This window comes from Natator depressus, chromosome 1 (assembly GCF_965152275.1).
Source record: "Natator depressus isolate rNatDep1 chromosome 1, rNatDep2.hap1, whole genome shotgun sequence".
In the NCBI taxonomy this organism is placed as follows: domain Eukaryota; kingdom Metazoa; phylum Chordata; order Testudines; family Cheloniidae; genus Natator; species Natator depressus.
In genome coordinates, this window is record NC_134234.1 from 209,775,872 (window position 1) to 209,800,133 (window position 24,262).

General features: G+C 42.9%; 1 protein-coding gene across 1 annotated transcript in view; it reads left to right on the forward strand.

Moving 5' to 3' along the window:
- Positions 1-317: 317 nt before the first annotated feature.
- The window catches only part of LOC141984736 (transient receptor potential cation channel subfamily V member 6-like), a 43,202-nt gene continuing 19,257 nt past the window's right edge, over positions 318-24,262 (forward strand). Inside the window, exons 1-7 of the mRNA XM_074948075.1 lie at positions 318-860; positions 15,717-15,814; positions 16,644-16,766; positions 17,753-17,893; positions 18,413-18,511; positions 18,760-18,935; positions 21,899-22,045. Coding sequence (XP_074804176.1) covers positions 733-860; positions 15,717-15,814; positions 16,644-16,766; positions 17,753-17,893; positions 18,413-18,511; positions 18,760-18,935; positions 21,899-22,045 — 912 coding nt within the window. The 5' untranslated portion in view covers positions 318-732. The remainder of the gene's footprint in view (positions 861-15,716; positions 15,815-16,643; positions 16,767-17,752; positions 17,894-18,412; positions 18,512-18,759; positions 18,936-21,898; positions 22,046-24,262) is intronic.

Below are 24,262 nucleotides of genomic sequence, written 5' to 3' on the forward strand. Positions count from 1 at the left end.
TTTTGTATGCGTGCACGCGGGGGTGTGTGTGTGAGAGAGAGAGGTGGGGATGGGGCAGGCCGACCAGCTCCTTAAACACAAGCTGTGTCTCTGATGTGATTTGCGGAGAGGAGAGTTGGGAGGTGTGGCCTCCTTTGTACTGTGCTTCGGTGCCTTCCCGGCAGATAGTATCTTTCATGACACACTCTCATATGCTCACAGAGCTAGATGCTGCTCTGCCTGATCTGCTCAGTCCTCTGTCCATGCTCAGATGCACCTTCGCACAGGTAGCCGGGGTGGATAAGGAAGAAACTTCTCTAAATCCTAGACCTTAGAAATGGAAAATACATATTAGGAGCTGAAGCCTTAGATATTCCTCAGCAGCTGGGCAGGGTCAGAGCACCTGAAGCATAGGATCCCAAGTGGCTGTCTCCAAAACAGACACACTTTTGGGGCGGGTTATTTTGGGGATCAACTCGCTGCTCTCTCTGTTTCGTTTCATTCTGATGGTCGGCGTGGCTCAGGATGGCCTGCTAGCCAGAGGTGGTTACATTTTTCTTTTTGAACAGATACATCTGAGCTAGCTGTGCACAGGAGATTCCGGGCAGAGTTAATAAACAGTGCAGAGAGGAGAGGCAGCCCAGGGCCATTCAGTAAGACTGCCTTAAATCTTTCTGGGTGAGGGTTGCTGGCTTCTGCTTTGGTATAGAAGGCTGCTCCAGCTGAAGAAAAGGAGGAGAAAGGGAAAAGACAATGGGGTTGCCCCTGCCTGGGAATAGCAAACCTTTCATCCAGCTCTGGAACAGGCTCAGACACAAGTTACAGGGCAAAAAATCCTGGGCTCGGCGTCTGGATGAAATCCACCTGCTGCAGCAGAAAAGGTACAGTGTCGCTCAGCCTTCTTGCTTTCCCTCCTCCGCATGCTGCTTTCTCTGTTAAAGCTTGTGTGTCTCTTTGCCCAGGCTGTAGATAAACTCAGCAAGTGCTTGCAGCACTTGTCGATCGGCCTTTCTTTCAGACTTTTTTAAGGAGGAATGTCTCTGGAGTTCAGATTGTATCTCTGCTCATCTGTGAAATGAATTTAGTGGGTCTCAGTTTCGTCCCCACGAATTCATTGTGTAAACCTACTGCATGACTGGGCACAATATGCAGTTTCTGCTCAAGAGGGATGCAGCGCTAGAATAGCAGGGTGTGTGTTAGGATAGAGAGGCATTGGCAGAACTGGGTGAAGTTCCCAGGACTGGAATAGCCAGGGCGAGCACTGTAGGGCAGTATTGAAGGGAATCGGGACAACTGATTGTAGTTCCCAAGGCTGGAATAACAGGGGGCTGCAGGATAGGTGTGGGGTCCACTGACGCATCTGTGTGGGGAGCCCAGGTAGAGATTAGCAGTTGGGTTGCTGGAGGTCAATATTGAGTTGTATGTTGAAGAACTGTATGTGGGGGAAACACATAGCATTTGTCTGCATTATGCCTGCCTGTGACTAGTAGTATCTGCTCCTTGCTTTCGCAAGTACTGATTTCACTCCCTTAAAAATATATCGGTTGTGCTCTCTCTCTCCAGCTGCCGTTCATTCAGAAAGGTCATGTCAATATGAAAGCGTTTTTGTGCAAAACATCTGATGAAGCATCAGCATGAAATTCATGTACTTGCTAATTATGTGTGTGTTACTGCTGCCATAACTGCTTGCTTTGAAAAAATGAGGGCTTGTTTCAGAGGAATTGCTTCCTACCTCCCTGAAACCCTTTGCCTTTCTTTTCTCCTTGAGCACAACGGGTCCAAACCATGGTTACACTGCACCCTGCACAGCCACTTGCGCCAAGTGGGTATAAAATGCTACTGGATCAGACTGATGTTTTGCACCCACTTGGCACAGGCATAGGTGACTACCCAAGGTGCAGAGCAGCAGTGGGCTTAATCTTCCTCTCCAGGGGGAGTTACAGGTGCTCAGAGCTTCTGTCTGTATGAAGTATATTGCCCATCACCTTAATAAGTGTTGGATCAAGCTCTTTGCTGCTGACATTGCTGCTTGTTGTGTGAAGTGTACGCTGTGCATGCTCAGTTTGTGGTCCTGTGGAATCTTTGTATGACAGACCTTTGCAGAGGTGACAGTCTTTAGGCTGATGTGTTGCACACCGTTCACTTAGAGATCTCTAAGATCTTCAGAGAGCTTGTTTTTCTTATATGCTTATGAAAGCCCTCTTCAGCTTATCCCTTCCAAATGCACACACTTGATAGTTGTGGGGGGATGTGGACATTCCTTCCTTTCCAATACCCCTTCCATACAGTTTATGCCACTTTGGAAGCAATATAAGCAACACTGGCAGGAAGTCCCCACAGGGAGTTATACCAGCATAGCTATGGAATAGCTATGGTAGACGCAGTATGTTTATACCACTAGAGTTCTGCCAGTCGCTTTCCCCATGGAGAGAAGCCCTGAGTCTTATCTTTAAACCTTTATTCTCTCCCATTATTGTTATTATTTTATTATTATTTGTATTAAAATAGCAAGACCCCACTGTGCTAAGCACTGTACAATCAGAGAACAAAAAGATGGCCCTTAGAGCTTAATCTTCTCGCTTCTGAATAAGGTGCCACTGAATTTGATCAAGCCTTTAATACAAAATATTACAGAGAGGTAATATTACAGAAGAGAGAGAAAATGCTTTTAAAGGTAGAAAAGTTTTAAGTCATACTAGCCTGTGGAAATTCTCTCTCAGAAATAGGGACAATATATAAACCTACCCAGTCCTTTCAATAACAGCTCTGTCCAGTGCATTTCTATTATCTTTTTCTCTCCAAATAGATCTAACTCCTTCCTTTGGGGAGAGGGAGGGAATGTTTTACAAGGAGCTGGAGGCTGCTTTGTGGATTTCAGTTTTGTAATCCATGTATAGGCAGAAACAGAAGGGAAACTTCTGCTTTGGTGACTTACTCATTGAACTGTCCCTAGAAATCCTTCACTGCTCCAAGTTTTGGGGAAAAAAACTAGTGTAAGCCATTGAGGCTTGCACCGCATTTGGGTAATTTTGTTTTTGCAGTCTTAGTGGACCATTCTTGATTAACTTGTTCTACTACTACAATAGAAAACACATACTGGATAGACAATAATATTTCTCCTTTTCCTTTCAAAACTCCAGACTATCCCATTATAATCAGTGCTGAAACTAGTGCAGAATTTGGCTCTATTTGTCTGTCTAGTCCACAAGCCTATCTAGGATAGCAGCTGATTTTATAATTTGCCTTGTTGTGTAATATTTGTATGATGGGACAATAACAGAATTTCTTCCTGATCTCTTCCAGTTGACAAAGCAGAGGGATTGATAGCTATTTCCCCATGTTTATTTCCCTCCTCCCCCCCCCCCGCCCCCACTGTTCCTCAGACGTTCTTGTCAACTACTGGAAATGGCCCACCTTGATTATCACTACAAAAGGTTTTCTCCCCTCCCCCCGCCCTCCGGCTGGTAATAGCTCATCTTAAGTGATCACTCTCCTTACAGTGTGTATGATAACACCCATTGTTTCATGTTCTCTGTGTATATAAATCTCCCCACTGTATCTTCCACTGAATGCATCCGATGAAGTGAGCTGTAGCTCACGAAAGCTTATGCTCAAATAAATTCGTTAGTCTCTAAGGTGCCACAAGTACTCCTTTTCTTTCTCCTTACAGTGTGTATGATAACACCCATTGTTTCATGTTCTCTGTGTATATAAACCTCCCCACTGTATTTTCCACTGAATGCATCCGATGAAGTGAGCGGTAGCTCACGAAAGCTTATGCTCACATAAATTTGTTAGTCTCTAAGGTGCCACATGTATTCCTTTTCTTATAGCAGTAGTAATTTCTCATGTGTGTCCATCCTTCTTTGAATCTTATTGTGCTATTTCCACAGCTTAATCTTGCATTATATAACAGTTCCCATAGAAGTATCAGAGTGTAGCAAACATGACAGCATTTCACACTGAGAAAGAAGGGTCTTTGAGTTCACTTTTCCTCTCCCCTACCATTCCTTTATTGCTAAGCAGCATTTCCTCCCCTGAACAGCATGCAACTGGGCATGGGATACTGGGAACTTGGCAGCTCTCATCCATGTGTCTGCTTTGTGAGGTTATCTGTTTAATTGAACTCTGAAATTTGCATAGGATTTAGGTGTATTAGCTTATAAAAAGCCAGTATAAAGGAGATGTGCAAGAATGCAGCAATTACCAGCCCATCACCTTAACTTTTCTACCTTGGGGTAGGGATAGCTCAGTGTTTTGAGCATTGATCTGCTAAACCTAGGGTTCTGAGTTCAATCCTTGAGGGGGCCATTTAGGGATCTGGGGCAAAAATTGGGGATTGGTCCTGCTTTGAGCAGGGGTTGGACTAGATGACCTCCTGAGGTCCCTTCCAACCGTGATATTCTATGATCACATTAAGAATTATGGAGGGGAGTCAATTTGGGTTTATGCCGAGAAAGTTAATAATGGATGTAGTGTTTGCATCCCGAATCGTGCAAGAGGCGGACAGGGAGAAATGCATGGAGCTGCGTTGAGTGTTTGTGGATTTAGAGAAGGCTCATGACAGAGTTCCTAGAAAATTGTTCTGATGGTGCCTGTATGTACTGGTCAGAGTGCTGGCCAATGAGGAAGAGAGAAAAACAACTACTTCACACTCCCAAAAGGACAATGCACAGGTGGACACCGGACAAGACGAGAGCTGATAGTCTATGCAATAAAACAGTATGAGCCATAATGCAGATAGGCCCCATCATGGAAAAGCTGAGGGAGTATCAATAGAGATGATAGGTCTGTGAAACAATGAAATCTGAGATATGTTGGCCAGATAGTACAAGAACCGGTAGTCATGGGACAAAGACCATGAGGAAGACCTAGAAAAAGGTGGTTTGAGAAGCTGAAGGGTGACGTGAAGAAGGTTGGTGTCAGTTTGGAAGAAGCACTTGACAAGAATGTTTGGAGATTAAGAACAAAAGTCTCCAATCCCAACTGATGGGACATGGTAAAGGTGAAAAAGGAGAACTGATAAAAAGTAACATTTAGCCTGGGATTTTAGCGAGCTAGGAACTAAAAATAATTCATATTAAAATAATACCTATTTTACCTCATGGGACATTGTGAGGCTTAATTAATTTATGTGTGTGAAAAGACTTTGAGATCATCAGTTAAAAAGCACACTAGAAATTAAAGGTATAATTATAATTACATGTAAATGGCATGGGATGTTATAAAGATTCTATTGCCATGAGTTTGGGACAACCTGCATAACTTGCAGAGAGATATGCAGGTCATTCTGAAGTAGTCGCAATATGAAGTTTATATCCCTCTACATCATCACGTATCTTGGTAATGTACATATTTGCCTTAGTTTACTGGGGAGGGTGGTTGTGTGACTCTTTAGTTTCAGGTAATTCAAAGGGGGTGGCAATCTAAGGGGAATCACACACCTACAGGAACTTGGTACAATATCCCAAGAATAGCAGCAGTATTTATTTAATCTTAGCTGGCTTTCTCCAGGATAAGTAATAAATTTATACAAAATCTCTGGAATCTGATTATAGAAACTACGCCATAAGAGAATTCCACCGAACACCCCCAAAAATTCCAATACATAAAACTTGGGTATACAGTGCAGACTAGGAGTTAGAGCAAGCAGGTGACTGGGAACCAGGACAACTGGGTTTTCTTTCCATTTCTTCTACTGACTCACTACATGACTTTGGCTGGGAAAATCATTTCACCTCTGCACACTTCCCATTTGCCCCATCTGTGCCATAGGAACAGTAATGCCTATTGTACCTCATGAAATATTGTAAGGCTTAATTAATTAACGTGTGTAAAAAGACTTTGAGATCATCTGTTACAAGGCACAAAAGGAATTAAAGGCATTATTATAATTACATGTAAAGAGCATGGGGCGTTATAAAGATTCTGTTGCCATGAGTTTTGGGACAACCTACCTAACTTGCTGAGAGCTATGCAGGTCATTCTGAAGTAGTGCCAATACAAAGTTTACATCAACATATCTTGGTAATGCCACATATTTGCCTTGCTTTATTGGAGGGGGGAAGGGGGAGAGAGAATTGTGTGACTCTTTAGTCTCATCCATGCAGTTTTTTTCCATTTGAAGTATTTTAATTACTGTGTACTCAGTGTCATAGCTGTATGAAATAAACTCAGCTTTATGCCATGAGGTTGGATGGCTCAGGATTCGTGAAGGCATACACAGAGCCTTTTGCCTCTAGATCAGTGGATCCAATCTGCCCTGTGCTGCTGGCAACAATAATAGCATTTTTCATCTGTAGTTCTCAATGCCATTTTCAAAGGAAGTTGGTAATGTTTTAGAGAGTGAGAAACTGAGGCACATGACTGGCCTAAGGTCACCAACAAAGCCAGGAACGGAACCCAGGTTTCTTGAGTACCACTCCAGTGCTCTAGCCGCTAGTCCACAGTGTCTGAAAGTTAGTATCAGCCCTTAGCATTTCATTGGCCTAAGCGAAATGATCAGCGACTTAAGGCCTACATGTGCCATGGAGATAGAGCTACATGCTTGCCCCCTTGAGCTCCATTCCCCTGAAGTCAGTCACAGTGTTTGCAGAACACAAACAAATGGCCTGTCACTCCACCTACAGGCTGTGGGATAGGCACCTCTCTTCTTACGTCTCCTGTGTCTGCACCCCAATGAAAACAGTAGGCCAAGATTTTCAGAAGTAGAAGTGACCTGATTTTCAAAGGTGCTGTGCAAGCAGCCCTCGCTGAAGTGAGTGGGAGTTGTTTTGTGTTCCACACCTGTGAACATCAGTCCTCTATCTCTTTTTTTTAATCTAAATAAATATGGATTTAGGAGCTTAGCTCTATGCAGCCAAATTTTTAAAATCTCGGCCTTCATGTTTTCTCTGGGAAAGGTGTGGAAGTGCTTCTCCGTTACAAGCAGCTGTCAGGGGAGTGGGCCTGTTCTAGGACTGGGTGGTAAGGTTAATGAAGACCTGCAAGGAAGCTGTGTGAGTCCTGTGATTCAGGACTAGCTGGTTCTTACTGAGGGGGTTAAGATTTGTGTTGCAGGATGGGAGATAAGTTTCAGAGAACAATTTCACTTGCTATTGTCTTGGTGAATGTACAAATGATGAATAGCTGGCGCAGTTCTAGTCTCTTAGTACACACCTTAGGTCCCCTAGTGGAGGAGTCCTGGGATGTGGTTCCTGACTGGATACTATCCCCCAGGAGGAGTTTCTGTTTGCAAGCCAGGTGAGTAGTTTAACCTTTGAAGGGGGGACGCCTGGGTTTGCAACTTCTTGTCTGTAAGTATCTGTAATTAGTAACTCAGAAACACAATGAGTTTTATTTAATCTGAGTTTTATTGCTACACTTTGTTTTCACATATTCATGCTGATAGGCACCTTAGAAATACCTAACATACTTATTGTAACAAACCTGAGGCCACCTAAGACTTCACATTTGTCACTGTGCTGGAACACTATGGCTTTTTGGTGCTTAGAAGTAACATCAGGGATAAAACATGGATTCTTGGCCTCCTGCCCAAAAGCACAAGCCCCAACACTTCAGAATGGGGTCTGACATGCAGTTGGCAGTTCTCCGTCTCTCTCTTTCTCTCTCTCTCACACACACACAGTTCCCAGTCTCTCTCTCTCTCTCTCTCTCTCTCTCTCACACACACACAGTTCCCAGTCTCTCTCTCTCTCTCTCACACACACACACAGTTCCCAGTCTCTCTCTCTCTCTCACACACACTCTCTCACACACACACACAGTTCCCAGTCTCTCTCTCTCTCTCACACACACTCTCACACACACACACACAGTTCCCAGTCTCTCTCTCTCTCACACACACACTCTCTCACACACACACAGTTCCCAGTCTCTCTCTCTCTCACACACACACTCTCTCTCACACACACACAGTTCCCAGTCTCTCTCTCTCTCTCACACACACACACACACAGTTCCCAGTCTCTCTCTCTCTCACACACACACTCTCTCTCACACACACACAGTTCCCAGTCTCTCTCTCTCTCTCACACACACTCTCTCACACACACACACAGTTCCCAGTCTCTCTCTCTCTCTCTCTCTCTCTCTCACACACACACACACTCTCACACAGTTCCCAGTCTCTCTCTCTCTCTCTCTCTCTCTCACACACACACACACACACACACTCTCTCTCACACACACACAGTTCCCAGTGTCTCTCTCTCTCTCTCTCTCACTCTCTCTCTCACACACACAGTTCCCAGTCTCTCTCTCTCTCACACACACACACTCACACACACACACACACAGTTCCCAGTCTTTTTCCTGGAAGCCCTTGTTCCAAAGCATTGAAGTTTGGGTTCCCCATCCCTTAGTCCCATCTCTCCATACCCCAAATGGTTACCCATTCATTTTCTCTCCTTTTCATTCCGTTCTTTCCCTTCTTATCTTGGCTTTCTAATTGAAAAGTAGTTTTGCTCCTTTTCATATTTTTTGCCTTTCTCATCATTCTATAACTCACCTGAAGGCTACATGCTGCTGGACAAGAGGAGGAGGGACTCTGGTGGTAGCAGGGAGGAGGGGGAGGGATGTCTGTGGGTGATTCCATAGTGCTGAGCTGCTTCTGCTCTCATGGCTGTGCTGGGGACCATAGGTACAGAGGAGTGAAGCTTGGGCCAGTGGGCTACTTCTGAATATGCGTGTTAACCCTGTTTATGTTAGAGCTGTGCCGTGGTATTACATGCTACCACAGGACCAGGGAGTAAAGGTTGGTAGGTTTCAAGATTCTGTCTGAGGCTTTATCTGCAGCTTTCAGAGGTACAGCAGGAGTTTGGGGTGGATCCAGCATCAGGGATCTCTCTCTGCCCTTGCTGCTCCTCTTTTCAGATTTCACCCTTTGGACTAGTCTCATGTCCTTGTGGTGAGCCCAGTCTCAGATGTAAAACCCCTGACTACACACTAGATGGTTTGTTTCATTTCAATCAATACACTGGCTTTGCAAATATAAATTCTTTATTTTCAAAAAAACCCCACAAAGCCAAATTCCCCTGGGGTAAATTGCATTGAATTCTATGGGGTTATCTTAGGGATGGTTTGGGCCCATATCCTTTCCCTCCTTATCCTGTCAGCCAGGGTTCAGCTTGCAGACTCTTTAAAGAACTGGCTAAGAAGCTGTCAGTACAGAGGGAAGCCACCCCTTCTTGCGCTTTAGCAGAAGATGTTTGTGAAATCCCGTGTTTGGAACCATTTCTATTAGGAGGATACAGTGACTCTCCCAGTCAGTAGTTGACCCACATGCTCCTATCCTCACTGTTTCCTGTTGGGTTTTCCCCTGCTCCTTACTTTACCCCCATCCAGCTGATGAAAAACAAAGTGTGACTTCTGCAACATATTACTGAGTCATTTACTAATAATTATATCTAATAAATACTGCACAGCTTTGATACACAGGACATAGGCTCAAGGAGTACCTGCAAACAGCCACATTCCTTCCCTTGCTACAAGGAATCCAGTTTAAGTTTCAAGATCTTCCTCATTGCCCACTACACTGTGGTGTGGTGGGGTTGTGCTTCCTTATAGCTTATGGGACAGTCCCAATCCAGTCTTATAAAGGGGTGTTCACTAATTAAAGACAAGTCTCTGCAGCTCCCAGGAGGCACCCTCAACTTCCTCGGCTTTTCCAAACCTCTGGAGACTGGGCAAGCAGGCTAGAAATCCTGGGCGGGATCTTTGTGAAATTCCCTCTTCTTGCCACTGGTCAGACCAGAAATACGCAGAAACAGCCTTCCTGTCTTCCAGTCATGTAAAGTGGAGCCAGAGGAGGCAGCTCAGTGAAACAGGGAGTAAAAATTAGTTGACATTTAAAATATTCCAGAAAGAATTAATATTTTCAACTGGCCCAAGATTTTGTGACTTTTTTTGGTTTGTTTCTCCCATTATCTGAACTGGTTCACCCCTTTCCTGATATTTACACACTTGGAACACTGCTGTAGCTTATAAAAGTCTGGTTCATAGTTATAATTATGTGGTTTGGATGTCTGCCAATTTCCCCTGTTAGGTGCCAGAAAATTAAATGAGGATGCATGTGGAGCAAGTATGTAGGTTGAGGTAGTATAATTCAGTGGTTACAGCAGGGAATTAGGAGTCAAGGTTCCTAGGTTCTAGTCCTGGCTGAGCCACTGATTTTCCTGTGGGTAAGTCCACATTTTGAAAAGTGGCCACTGATCTGGGTGCCCAACTCAAGACCCTTAAAATTAGAGGGTATTTTTGAAAAAAATTGGCCTAATCTCTATAAAATGAGGATAATAATTAATATTTTTCTGAGAAGAAACTGCTGAGCTTCAGTTCATTTGCAAATTTGACACTATCAGCTCAGGGTTAAACAAAGACTGCGAATGGCCGGCCAACTACAAAAGCAGTTTCTCCTCCCTTGATGGTCACACCTCTACTGCTAGAAGAGGGCCTCATCCTCCCTGACTGAACTAACCTCGTTATCCCTAGCCTGATTCTTGCTTGCATATTTATACCTGCCTCTGGAAATTTCCACTCCATGCATCTGAAGAAGTGGGTATTCACCCACGAAAGCTCATGCTCCAATACATCTGTTAGTCTATAAGGAGCCGCAGGACTCTTTGCCGCTAATACTTGGCTGTCTCTCAGAGGCTTCATTAGTAGTTTGCAAGGGGTATACAGATCCTTGTATGAAAGGTGCTACAAAAGCTCATCTGCGTCCATGCCCTCCCAGAACAGTCTGGTGCCCAATCCTCCCTTCTCCTACAGTTCATTCTAACAGCAGAGGGCTACCCAGTAAAGCATCAACATGTTAATTATAGCATTGTTAGTATTGTCCAAATGTCTTCTTAGCCATGTCCTGCTTTTGGGGGGGTGGGGGGTAGACTTTTCCAGGAGCACAGGATCTTCCTGGGCCAAAATCCTGACATCACAGTACTACATCTTGCAACCTTGCTTCATTTGTCCTGAAGGTTATGTTCCTGGAGAGTGATTTCCTCCCACCTTGTCTGGTCCTAGCCATAATGTCATCAAGTCCACCTGCTTTAAGCAACAACATACAAGTAGGCTAAACAGAGCATTCCTGTAACTGAATATGTGCTAGGGCAGTGGTTCTCAAACTTTTGTACTGGTGACCCCCTTCACACAGCAAGCCTCTGAGTGCGACCCCCCCTTATAAATTAAAAACACCTTTTTATATATTTAACACCATTATAAATGCTGGAGGCAAAGTGGGGTTTGGAATGGAGGCTGACAGCTCTCGACCCCCCCATGTAATAACCTCACGACCCCCCGAGAAGTCCTGACCCCCAGTTTGAGAACCCCTGTGCTAGGGGTCAGAAAGACACTTACAGGATCACACTTTAACCGCTCCCTGGCTTATTCAGGATTGTTCCCTATAGTCTGTTCTCCAGGGCTTTGTTCATCCTTGTTTTCTATAACTTAGGCAATGAGGCTCACACTGCTTCCTCAGTGACAGGAAATATTTCCTGATATTCAGTAGGAAACACACCCCTTTGTTCACTTTCACCACTTTATTCCAAGTCCTATCTGTACTCAATTCCTCCCCTCCCTGCTGTTTGCAGCCATCAAATATGCATAGGTAGTTACATCCCCCCACACACCCTTCTTAGTTGTGACTTAATCAGACTGTTTTTTCCACTTATTCTTCTAATGTTTCCTGATTTTTCTTTCTTCTCTGAATTCCCTCCAGTTTGTCGACATCCTTCTGGCACAGAGATACTCAAAATTCAATGTCACATTCTAGGTGTGACTAGATGAGAGAATGAAAAAGTGGATTTCAAAAGAGCTTTTAGTTTCAGGGCTCTAAGGTGGTGCTAGCAACAGAGAGACTGAAATAAAAAATTTCATCAAGAAAAGAAATCTGATTTTTACACTTTACAGTGTCTCCAACTTAAAACATTAGTTTCCTTGCAAGTTCCCTGGTAATGGTGTGGTGTGGATTTGCATGTCAGTTCTCCATTCAATGGATTACTGTTGAGAGTCCCTGGCTGTGTGCTACTTCTCATCTCTGGGACTGCCCATTCTAATAATCAGAGTGGGTTGCAAGGTGATTTTTGTGAATAAACAAGGCTACTTCCTTTCATTGTGATTATGTGACTGACCATGGGTGTATTGGTGAATATGTTCTTGAGTCCCAAATGTTTCAAAAATGTTAGAATCCAGAAATTCATCCCACAAAGTGCATAGTTCATTATCAGCTATTTCTTATATATTTAAAATGGTTTGGTCATCCCATCAGGGAGTGGAAATGATACCATAAGACTTAACAGTATGTAACTCATTGGCCAGTTTGTAATGCCCTGCCATGGGCCATAGGAGCGATAGAACTACTTAAACCAAAGGAGAAGTTTTGCTAGATGCTAACATTAGTAGTTGGTTATCTTCTGTGGACTACCTACTAGAGGCTCCTCATGAATAGTGAAGAGTTGAAGAGAACTGTATGTAGACACTGCATAGGCTGAAATTTGTTCCCATAAACCACTGATTCGCAGAAACCAGGACTGGGTATTGTATGATTCACAAACAGAAAAGGGGTAAACTCATTGGATAATGTGTTCTGACAAATTCCACCAGTTCTATTAACAATGCAAAGCACCTTTTGTTTTGTGCAGCACCTTTCATACAAACAGAGCCCTGAACCCACAGAAAGCATAGAGCTAAATAGTAAACCATGAGTAAGAGACTTGGGAGGTAACTTTAGAATTGTCCCAAACTTTATGATTTTGATTTACAGGGGTTTTTGCTTTCTTGTTTTCATTTTGAATTTCAGGCTACAAGGATCTCCACCAACAGTGACTAGATTATGAGAAGAGACAAAGAAGCACCAGTGCCATATAAGAGACAAAAGAGGCTGGATTCTGCTCTCACATCAGCATGACTCTGGAGTAACTCCACAGTCATCAGTGGCACTTACTCTCACTAGTACACCAGTGTAAATGAGATACAACATGGCCTAAGGCCTCTTTTAGGTAAAACAGAATAAGTGTAATGAATGTATTACATGAGTGTAGAGATCAGACAAAGTTACAGAGTTTGGATCCAGACTCAGATTTAAATTGGAATTTACCCAATGGGGATTTCATTATCAGTGTTGCCAGATCTCACAATGTCATCATGAGTTTAGTGATACTTGGTCTTTTGTCTTAAAGCTTCAGCTCTTGGAGTCAAGTGACTCTGACAAACTCAGATTTCTTTTTTTTTTTTCTTTTTTTTTAAGTAAGTTTCTAGGCCTTGTGGTTGAGGAAATAAAAATACATGTTCTGAGTGCACCTCAAAGGCTCAGAAACTGGGAGGCAAAAAAAAAGGAATCCAAAATTAGCCTTTAAAAAAATCATGATTTTCTGGATGTCTGATGCATGAATTTTGAACACTTGGGGTTTGACAATACTAGTTTCTTGTTTGGGCCTGCTATATGGAGGCATGACCATTTCAATTCTCATCCAAACTTCATCACAGTGTGAAGGGTTTGGGTATGGTTATTTCTTTTAGACCCAGGAGACATCTGACAATGTAATAATTTGGTATGATGGGGAACCTTCAGTCCCACCTAGTGAAAAGTTAAATTTAAAACTCTGCATGTGGGGTGGGGTGGAGAAGCAAGCCTGCAAAGGGCTTGGGAAGTGACTGGGTGAGGGGAGACCAGCTCCTTCTAGTCCTCTGTATGCATTTGTATTTCTCTGTGTGTGCTTCTTTCATTCATTATCCAGAAAACTGTGATCATTAACCCTTCAGTCTCAGGGTTCCTTAATCCCCCTGGGAAACCGGATACTTCTTCCTTACAAATGGGCCTAAGCTCTAGCCTGTCTCTGTCACAAGGTAAACCTCTTCCTGCCCCCTCCTCCAGAGACTGAAGCCCACATAGTAGGGTTAAAGGTAACACTCCTGTTGACTATCCTTGACCCCTTTCTACTGAGATTCCCAAGGCTGGATAGAGCCAGCCGCTTCTTATACTCAGGTTGGAGGGACACAGGCAGACTTCAAGGGGTGGCCTGTGGAATTTCCCCAGCCCTCTGTGGAGGTGGAGGGGCTGCACCATGACTCATTCCTCACACTGAGAGTCTGTGCATCAACTCCAATCAGGGCAGCCGTTCTACCTTGGGAAGAATGCTGGCCTGGCAGCCATCCACGCTTGGGTCTGGTGGGGCTTTCAGTTACTACTGGCTAACTCACTGAGCATATTTCCCCATTTGCTTGTTTCTCAGAATTTTTCTTACCATGTTTGCTAATTATTGAATGTAGGTGTTGCCATAAGACCTAAGACCATTGGTCCATCTAAGCCAACATCCCACCTCCGGCTGTACTGGGTCAGATTGATGGTCCTCCTTGTGTTGAATCAACAGTGAGCTACTGTATGTGAAAACAGCAATAGCAGTTGGCAGACTGGGCCTGCAGCATCCCCCCACCAGTTCAAAAATCATGAGCCAGGCACCCAAAAATCCTGAGGCCAGCTTAAAAATTATGAGATTTTTAAAAATAATACATTTGGGGTTCTTTTTCTTTGCCGCCCGGCTTTTGAACCTTTAGGGGACACTTGGGTCATGCTTTAAACTCTTTCCTGCAACCATGAGGGCTAGAAACTTGCTGCTTTAAAATTGAATGCTGAGAATTTCACATCATCATGTGGAGCTGGGGCTAGAAGAAAAGAACCAAATATTGCAAGACTGGTGGGCGTTGACGGCCCTCTCTTGGCAAGGCTCTGTGGAGTTCAGGAGATTGATCTTATCATGGGACCCTGCCATAGGTGAAACCCAGGGCACTGTGTGGATGCAAGTTCTTAGTCAACCCCAACAAATATGCTGAAATAATCAAGACCCTTGGGTGTGGGTAAAACCAGCCAAGGACATGCTTCTCCTAGAGTTGTTCCACTTTGTCTGGAGCTTGTTTGATGGCACGTGCTTTACCGGCTCAGTTTCCCGTAGCTGGCATCAAACCAGGCTGCACAATTTCAGTGCTCCATAACTTCCATAATTCCCTTCAGCAACAGGGGAAAGATTGTTCATCTTAAGATTTGGGTCGTTAGCTCCCACACAGCATGAGATTACCGTTTAGCTCTTAGTCCATTCATTGTGCCTCTGGAGCTTTGGGGTGTTGACAAGGGGATTTTCCCTTTTATCTCCTTTTCCTTCCTACCCATCATGGTGACAATTTAGGTTTCCAAGTGAAGAGACACCATTTGTATAGGGATCCCCAAAATAAGGGGATGTAGTTGCTGGCTTTTTTGCTCCCAAGCTACCTGGACTACTGATAGCAAAGGTCTCTAATGACTGGCAATGCAGTCTCTGAGCCTCTTTCACTGACACACTTTCAAACAAAGAAACTATCTGTTTTAAATGTGGGTAACAATCTAGAAATTGAAACAGTTTGGGAATCACTTATTCCAAAGCATAACTGACTCTTTCTCATCTCTTTCCCTTTGCTGCCACCATGTGGTCTCATGTCAGTGCAGTAAGAGTTGATGATTTCCTGGTTCTTGTTATTCTTTTATTGAGCTCTGTTTCTCTATCACAGTGTTGTTGATTTTCTTTTTGTACAGGGGAGGAAATTCAAAGAGTAGCACCAGCGCATAACAATCACTTACCTATCAGGGAAGGTGCTAAGCCTGAGGGTTGCTACTGGCTCCAGAAAGCCATGCTGATCTTGAAGAATTAAATTCTAGGTCAGAGAGAAGTGGGTGAAATTGTGGTTTTTAACATTTGTTTGTTTTTTCTTGGTTGCAGAATCTGGGAATCTCCACTTCTCCAGGCTGCCAAGGAGAATAATCTCCGGGCCATCAAGAAACTGATCTCTGATGGCACCTGCGATGTCTATCAAAGAGGTAAATTGTCCCTTACTTTCCTGCTCTCTACCCATGACAGACATCCAGGCCCTACCAGTGTGAGTCTGTGGTTATTTGTCCTTAGTTTCTTCATTCTTCCTTGGGAAGCCAAGACACTACTGCAGTGTTTGTGCACACCACTACCTTCCCGTGTGTGGTATCAGAACTGCCTGACTGTATATCCTTAGCCCTTTTACTGCTAACAGCTGAAGGAGAGTGTCTAAGTCCTGGGCTTTTGGAGCAGGAGGAAAGGAGGAATCCAATGGCCTAAGTACTGCCTCAAAGTAAAATTCCTAGTTCAGTCCCAATTATTCTATCAAAGAACTATTCAGCTCGTATTGTGAAACTTAGAGTTGGAAAAGACCTATGGGTAATAGTTTGTCTAGGCCTCTCTTCTCCCTTGCCCTACCCAGCCTACTGTAGGACTGTTCTCTGCAATAAATATCTCCGCCCATCACCTTTGAGAAACTCTCTTCCACATTGGAATATTATTGTATTACAATAGTGCCTAGAGGCCACAACTGAAATCAGAGGCCCATTGTGTTAGTCACTGCACCGACACAGTAAGAAGTAATCCTTGCCCCAAAGAACTTACAAGACAAGAAGGACAAAGGATGGGATGGGAAACAGAAGCATGGAAAGGGAAAGTCAAGGTCACACAGCAGGCCAGTGGCAGTCAGAAATAGAACCCAGGTTTCCTGAGTCACTCTATTCGCTAGACTTCACTTCCACTCAAAAAGCTCCCACGATTAATATGAAATCTGTGCTCAGCTTTGTCTTATACATATGAATGACTAGATGACTTGTATGCTTCTCCCACTCTGTCCAGGTGCAGTGGGAGAAACAGCTCTTCATGTGGCTGCCTTGTATGATAATATGGAGGCTGCTCAGGCTCTGATGGAGGCAGCTCCAGAACTCGTTAATGAGAGGATGACATCGGAGCTATATGAAGGTACCATCACCAAGACATGAGACTGAACTGGGATCCCTCTGGAGGGTCAAGAAATAAATATTACCCAGTGAGGACAGTGGGTTAGAGATCTCCTGTTTTGCTGTATTGCTAAACTATAGCATTGTGAAACAAGTCCTCAAATGTCTCCTGTTTGCTTGGTGTAACCTGGGGTTGAACTCTGCATAGGAACAGTCACACAGATACACAAAGGACAGGCTCTGGTCCCTGTTGGATCAGCTGGCTGTGCAATGGAATGTGGAAAATGATTATCATGCTATTTATACTATATTAGATTTTTGATGTTCAGTTATCTGGTCCTCAGTGATCCCAGGGTTAACTCCTCCCTCCCCTTGCACAACTACTCAGGGAAAGGGCTCTAAAGCATCAAGAGCTAGGAAGATAGTGAGGGTAAGCATATACAGCTGAAATTTTTTTAAAGATTCAAATGGTGCTAAATGGCCAGATTCAAAAATAGGGAAGGAAAATGGAGCCATGTCTGAAAGAATAAGTGCAATTGCAGAAACAGGAATGCCAAGCTAGGATTCAAAACAACAATGTTCCTCTCCAAAATACTTTTTTTTAAAAAAGAGGGTTTTTTACCCCAATCTCCATCTTGAGAATTGAAGCTGGTGTCCCTGTCTAGTCACAACTTAACCTGCTATTCATTCCCCGTGAGAAATACCAGGGTCTTCATCTGAGCATTTGGGCTCTCAGTTCACTTGCCAGATGAGCCTGGCACCTCTCTGCCTCACTGAAAGCCATCGTTCAAGCTGCCCGAGTGTCTCTTCTGTCTCCACTAGGAAAACATCTCAAATGTGCAGCCTGTGCATCTTCTTGGCAAGTGGCAGAACTCTTTCTGGCACAAGCCTATTAAACTTCACAATGTACACACAATAAACCTGGGCGCAGATCACTGATTTCTGCTTTAATGGCTGGAGGTGGATTTCCCAGAGGATGTGTTTTATTTGGGTGCACGTGTGTTGCAGGGCAGACAGCTCTTCATATCGCTGCAGTGAATCAGAACATTAATCTGGTGAAGGCTTTGCTCAAGAAGGGGGCCAACGTCTCCAGCCCACGGGCCACTGGACTCTTCTTCAGGCGCAGTGCCCATAACCTTATCTACTTTGGTACGTCCTGTCTGCAGCTCCCAGGGCAGACTGGGTTTCTTCTCCTTCTCTCTTACTAGAGGATTGGGTGATGGAGGGAGTGTGGGGAAGGCTTGCAGTGAGGCTGCCCATGCTATACCCACTCTAGATAAATACAGGGCTCTGCTCTCCAGGGCTGTCAGTTACACAGTTTTTATCAGGCACGTCAATTCATTTTAAACACAGATCATCCTAGCAACATAGCAGCAATTCTCTCACCTCTCAACTAGCTAAATGGTGTCCTTTCTAAGAGCCTAGGTCTCCCCTAGCTGTGACCCATCCTGTCATATTGACGGGGGAGGGGTGGGGGGGGGAATGTGTTTCACTCAGTAGTATGACTTTTTTGAGGGGTGGGATTTATTGAACTTCTGGGTAACTCTCTTCCCTTCCCAAGCTCAGACTGATCAGCATGCATAGATTCCCATACATGTCTCCGTCTGGCTTGTGTGCTTATTTCCTTGTGGTCTGAGTTGTATTTTCCCTCTATCGCTTCCTCTTCAGGGGAGCATGTTCTATCATTTGCTGCCTGCATGGGGAGTGAGGAGATCGTCCGGTTGCTCATTGAAAATGGAGCTGACATCAGAGCACAAGACTCTTTGGGTAAGAGTTCTTCATGGGCCAAGTGACTTGCATATGGCCAAGTTCTGCCACTCTTACACACACTGAGCAGTTACGTTACTCCATGTGCAGTCTCTGGTATGGAGGGTGCTAGGGAAATGTAAGAAGATGTTAATGTTATCAATCAATGATATGCTCCTTAGTTTTGTTAATCAAGAATTATTTTTAATGCATATCAGCTGTTCTAGTCTATATCATGTCTCATGGTCTCTGCATTGCTTCCTCCATAGGGAACACTGTTCTCCACATCCTTGTTCTCCAGCCCAACAAGACTTTTGCCTGCCAAATGTACAACCTGCTTCTCTCCTATGACAAGAGCGATGGGAGTCTGGGAACCCTGGACTCAATTCCAAACAGTGAGGGGCTCACTCCGTTCAAACTGGCTGGAGTGGAAGGCAACACTGTGGTAAGTTCATTCACAGCACAGTTAGCTCTTCACAGAAGAAGGCTTTCAGAAATGGGTAGCTCAAGTGTTCTCTGTCTAAGGCGACTGGCATCCAGGTAGCCTATTAATTGTGTAGAAAAGGAATATCAAGTCTTGTCTTTCTTCCTTTGCTGTGGATCTTCACGGACATGGAGGACCAGGGAACTTCTCTCCATTACCTAGCCTTCATTACTCTTGATGCCATACATTTAGCAGTTCTCCAGTCAGCCACAATCTTCCAAGAAAAATAGTGTAGACAAGAACTGAATTTCTAATATACAAACTAGGGCTTTCAAGTGATTTAAAAAATTAGCACTGTTAAACAATAATAGAATACCATTTATTTAAATATTTTTGGATGTTTTCTTCATTTTTAAATATATTGACTTCAATTATAACACAGAATACAAAGTGTACAGTGCTCACTTGATATTATTATTTTTATTACAAATATTTGCACTGTAAAAAACAAAAGAAATAATATTTTTCAATTCAGTTAAAACAAGTACTGTACTGCAATCTCTTTATCTTGAATGTTGAACTTACAAATGTAGAATTATATGTACAAAAACCCCTGCATTCAAAAATAAAACAATATGAAACTTTAGAGCCTACAAATCCACCCAGTCTTACTTCAGCCAATAGCTCAGACAAACAAGTTTGGTTATAATTTGCAGGAGATAATGCTGCCCACGTCTTGTTTACAATGTCACCTGAAAGTGAGAACAGGCATTTACATGGCACTGTTGTAGCTGGCGTCGCAAGATATTTACGTGCCAGATGTGCTAAAGATTCATATGTCCCTTCATGCTTCGACCACCATTCCAGAGGACATGCGTCCATGCTGATGATGGGTTCTGCTCAATAATGATCCAAAGCAGAGTGGACCAACACATGCTCATTTTCACCATCTGAGTCAGCAGAAGCTTTATTTTCTTTTTTGGTGGTTCGAGTTCTGTAGTTTCTGCATCTGAGTGTTGCTCTTTTAAGATTTCTGAAAGCATGTTCCATACCTTGTCCCTCTCAGATTTGGGAAGGCACTTCAGATTCTTGAACCTTGGGTCGAGTGCTGTAGCTATCTTTAGAAATCTCACCTTCTTTGCATTTTGTCAAATCTGTTGTGAAAGTGTTCTTAAAATGAACATATGCTGGCTCAGGAGCCGAGACTGCTATAACATGAAATATATGGCAGAATGTGGGTAAAACAGAGCAGGAGACGTACAATTCTCCCCCAAGGAGTACAGTCACAAATTTAATTAACACATTATTTTTTTAATGAGCATCATCTGCATGGAAGCATGTCTTCTGGAAAGGCAGCCAAAGCATGAAGGGGCATACGAATGTTTAGCATATCTGGCATGTAAATACCTTGCAAAGTCATGTAAATACCTTGCAAAAGTGCCATGCGAACATCCGTTCTCACTTTCAGGTGACATTGTAAATAAGAAGCAAGCAGCATTATCTCCTGTAAATGTAAACAATCTTGTTTGTCTTAGTGATTGGCTGAACAAAAAGTAGGCCTGAGTGGACTTGTCGTCTCTAAAGTTTTACATTGTTTTGTTTTTGAGTGCAGTTATGTAACAAAAAAAAAATCTATATTTGTAAGTTACACTTTCAGAATAAAGAGATTGCACTACAGTACTTGTATGAAGTGAATTGAAGAATACTATTTCTTTTGTTTATCATTTTTCCAGTGCAAATATTTGTAATAAAAATAATAATATAAAGTGAGCACTGTACACTATTCTGTGTTGTTATAAAAATCAATATATTTGAAAACGTAGAAAAAGATCCAAAATATTTAATAAATTTCAATTAGTATTCTATTGTTTAACAGTGCAATTAATCACAATTAATTTTTTAAATCATGATTATTATTTTTTGGTTAATCGCATGAGTTAACTGTGATGAATTGACAGCCCTAATAAAAACAAAATGGTGGGAAATCATGCAAACTTTCCCCTAAACAAACACACACAAAAATGTCAGGACTCTTTTTATGTAACAATATAAGACAAGAACACTTCCCCCCCTTACCAGGTTGCCTTTAAAACAAAGTAAAGGGAATTTTTTTTGCGACCAGCGTGTAATTAAGCTGTGGAATCCATGGCCACAAGATGGCATTCAGTCAGATATCTTAGTAAATTTCAAACAGGTAAGGCCAGTTTGGATGAAATTCAGATCTAGATCTCAATTTGGTGATACAGGCTCAGTGCTAGATTAGACACGTACACAAATGAGAATTGAGAATCAGGTCCTCAGCTCAAGTTGATGGAGCTAGGCTAATTTACACCAGCTGGCTAGGCTAATCCTTCTACCGCAAGGCATGAATTGATCATCAGCTGGGGATCAAGAAGAAATTCCTCCCCTCCCGCCATAATATTGCATTTCTAGATACTTGAAAATACACAGATGTAAATATTGGGGCTTAATGCCTCTCTTCAGAGTATTTGTTATTTGCCACCACTGTAGGCAAGGTATTAGGCTGAGTGTTCATTGATGTCTTCCAGAATAGCAGCCCCCTGTGTCGCCCTAGATAGATCTGTGTGAAATATTTGTGACAAAAGGTGAAACTGCTCGAACTTGTGGGGGAGACGGGATAATTTTTAAAAAACACTTTCTTACAAATGAGCTCGTTTCATCCCCAAAATTGCCTTTTTTGTGATTTTATTTTTGCTTGAAGGTGCTAAAAATGACATCTGAGCTAGAGGAGGCTTCAGCACTTTGTGTGCGGCAGATGGTTGGATGTAGAGTTTGTTAATGCAGCAGCAGCCATTTTGTCAATGGCACAGAAAAGCAAACCTTTGCAAGATATGAAAACTGCAAAAAGATCCAGTGCCAAATTTTAGTGCAGAACTTGTTTTACCCAGTTTGGCATATGTGTACTGTAAGTTGAATTCCTGGGCATTGACTGATTCCGCACCATCCCTTTCCTTACTCCTCAGATGTTTCAGCACCTCATGCAGAAACGAAAGCACACTCTGTGGACTTTTGGCCCTGTGACTTCTGTCCTCTATGACCTCACGGAAATTGACTCCTGGGGTGAAGACCAGTCCTTCCTGGAGCTCGTTGTCTCAACCAAGAAGAGAGAGGTACACTGGGGGTGTGTGTGTGTGTGTGTGTGTGTTTGTGTGTGTGTATCAGATTCTCTGTACAGAAAATGTTTGTTATGAAAAGAGAAATCCAAATGGACATTGAAAGTTCCAGCTGTGCAGCTATTCCATATAGTCCACAAGGTCTGGCACTTCTTGCCCATTTGAGACAGGGAACAAGTGAAATGCAGCAAACCCTTTGTGACACAGCAAATATGATTCTACACGGCAGTTACACCATAGACTTGCAGTCTGAGAGGCTGGTTTAAAGAATGTTGCCTTAGGCTCTGTGCCATGTTCAATATGCCCAAGGATGCTAAAGCTACAGGAGGCGATGTCGCTGATTCAGCAGAAGGTGCTCTCTGATTCTGTAGTTTCAGAGACATAAATAAGAAGTATTCTGTGCAGCTGTAATACTCCTTGCCTATATCATGGGGGTGTTGTGAGCTTTTCCTTAACAGTTATCAAGGTGCTTTGAGATCCTGGGCTGGAAGGTGCTTTAGAAATGCAAAGTTTGATTATTAGGTCCCTCATTAACTAATATTCCGAATTATCTTCTGAAACAAAAATGGATAAAACCCATCCAGGTTTGATGTTGGGGAAAAAAAAGATACCCTCCAACAACAGGTTTCCTTACAGAGAAAACGCAAACATCTTCAAGGTTCAGTTAGTGTCCTAAAGCATTAATTGTAATGACATCAACAAGCAATGAGCTAGACCTCCTAATATATGGAAAATATCAATAGAAACTGAAATTATAAGAAGGGGAAACAAATCCAGCACATTGTTAGTTATGTTATTTAATTTCCATACAACAGAAGTCTAGAAACATTTATGAAATAGATAGTCCTAGATCAAAAATGAATGATGCCTCTTCCAGCTACGAGAAACCCTGGGAAAATATGCTGACGTCACTATGTTTTTTTCCCTATATTCAGCATCCCTTAAATCCCTGAATGAGTTGGTATCTGTGAGCACTGAGAGGACAGTATACATTATGAAATAGATCTATAAAAAGTACCTGAGAGCCAGTCCAGGAGACTAATTCAAACATTTAAAATAAATTCTGATGACTCCCTTTCTTCCAAAGACATGCATAACATTTGCAGATCCACAATTCTTGATGCCATGAGCTAAATAATGTCCAGAAACCCATTTTCCCAAATAGAGGAAAACATGATGGGCTCATACTATGTAATCACTCTTTCTCAAACACTGAAAATTACATTTTTTGTCAGACTAGCCCTTCCTTTTCTATCTCATACATATATGGATCATACTGTTAAAGTACTATTTCCCATTCACACCCTTCTGTAATGTACACACCCACTTTTGCTCTGCTGTAACGCCATTATTATAAGTTATTTGCACTGCAGTAGTATCTCGAGGCTCTAACTGAGATCAAGGCCCTATTATGCTAGGCACTGTACAAATACATACCAAGAGATAATCCTTGTCCTTTTACAGTTTAAAAGGACAAGAATGGGAGAAATGTTTATGTCTGGGAGCTGAGTCACAGAGAGATTACAGGTAAAATTTCAAAAAAACACTTAAATCCCATTTGAAAATGGACCTTAGGCTCTTAAATCACTTAGGTGCTTTTGACAATTTTGCACTAAGTGCATTGCCCAAGGTCGCAGAGGAAGTCAGGAGCAGAACCTTCACTGACACTCAGTTCAGTGGGATTTAGACATCAGTTGAGTTACTTTTGGTTTACATTGATGTGAGAGGAGAATCAGGCCCTGGGCAAGGGATGGGGTGGGGGTCAGAAGAAGCTAAATCTCCTCATTTTAGACTCCCTTATATTCATTTAGGTTCAGCTCCATACTAGGCTCACAGAATCCTCACCTCTGCTACCATAACTGGACTAGTTCAATATCAGTGATACACTGCCACCATTTTAGGCAACTAGAGGATTTTAAGCTTATTATAGATTGTTTTCAAGACAAAAGCCTGTATTCAGGTGAATATTTGTAATTTGTGTATGAAACAGAAAATATTCTATGTACTGTGGCTACACTGCTATTTATACTCGCGCTAACCTGATGAGAGCTAGTGTATACGCAAACAAGGAAATCGCACCCCTAGCTCAGATGCAGGCTTAAAGTTTGTGCCCTTTGATCTACCTCTCTTTCAAAGTTGAGTAGATCACAGTGCACTAAGCAACTTTTAGTGCATGGTACAGGGACAGGGTCCATATACCCAGTTAGTGCGCTG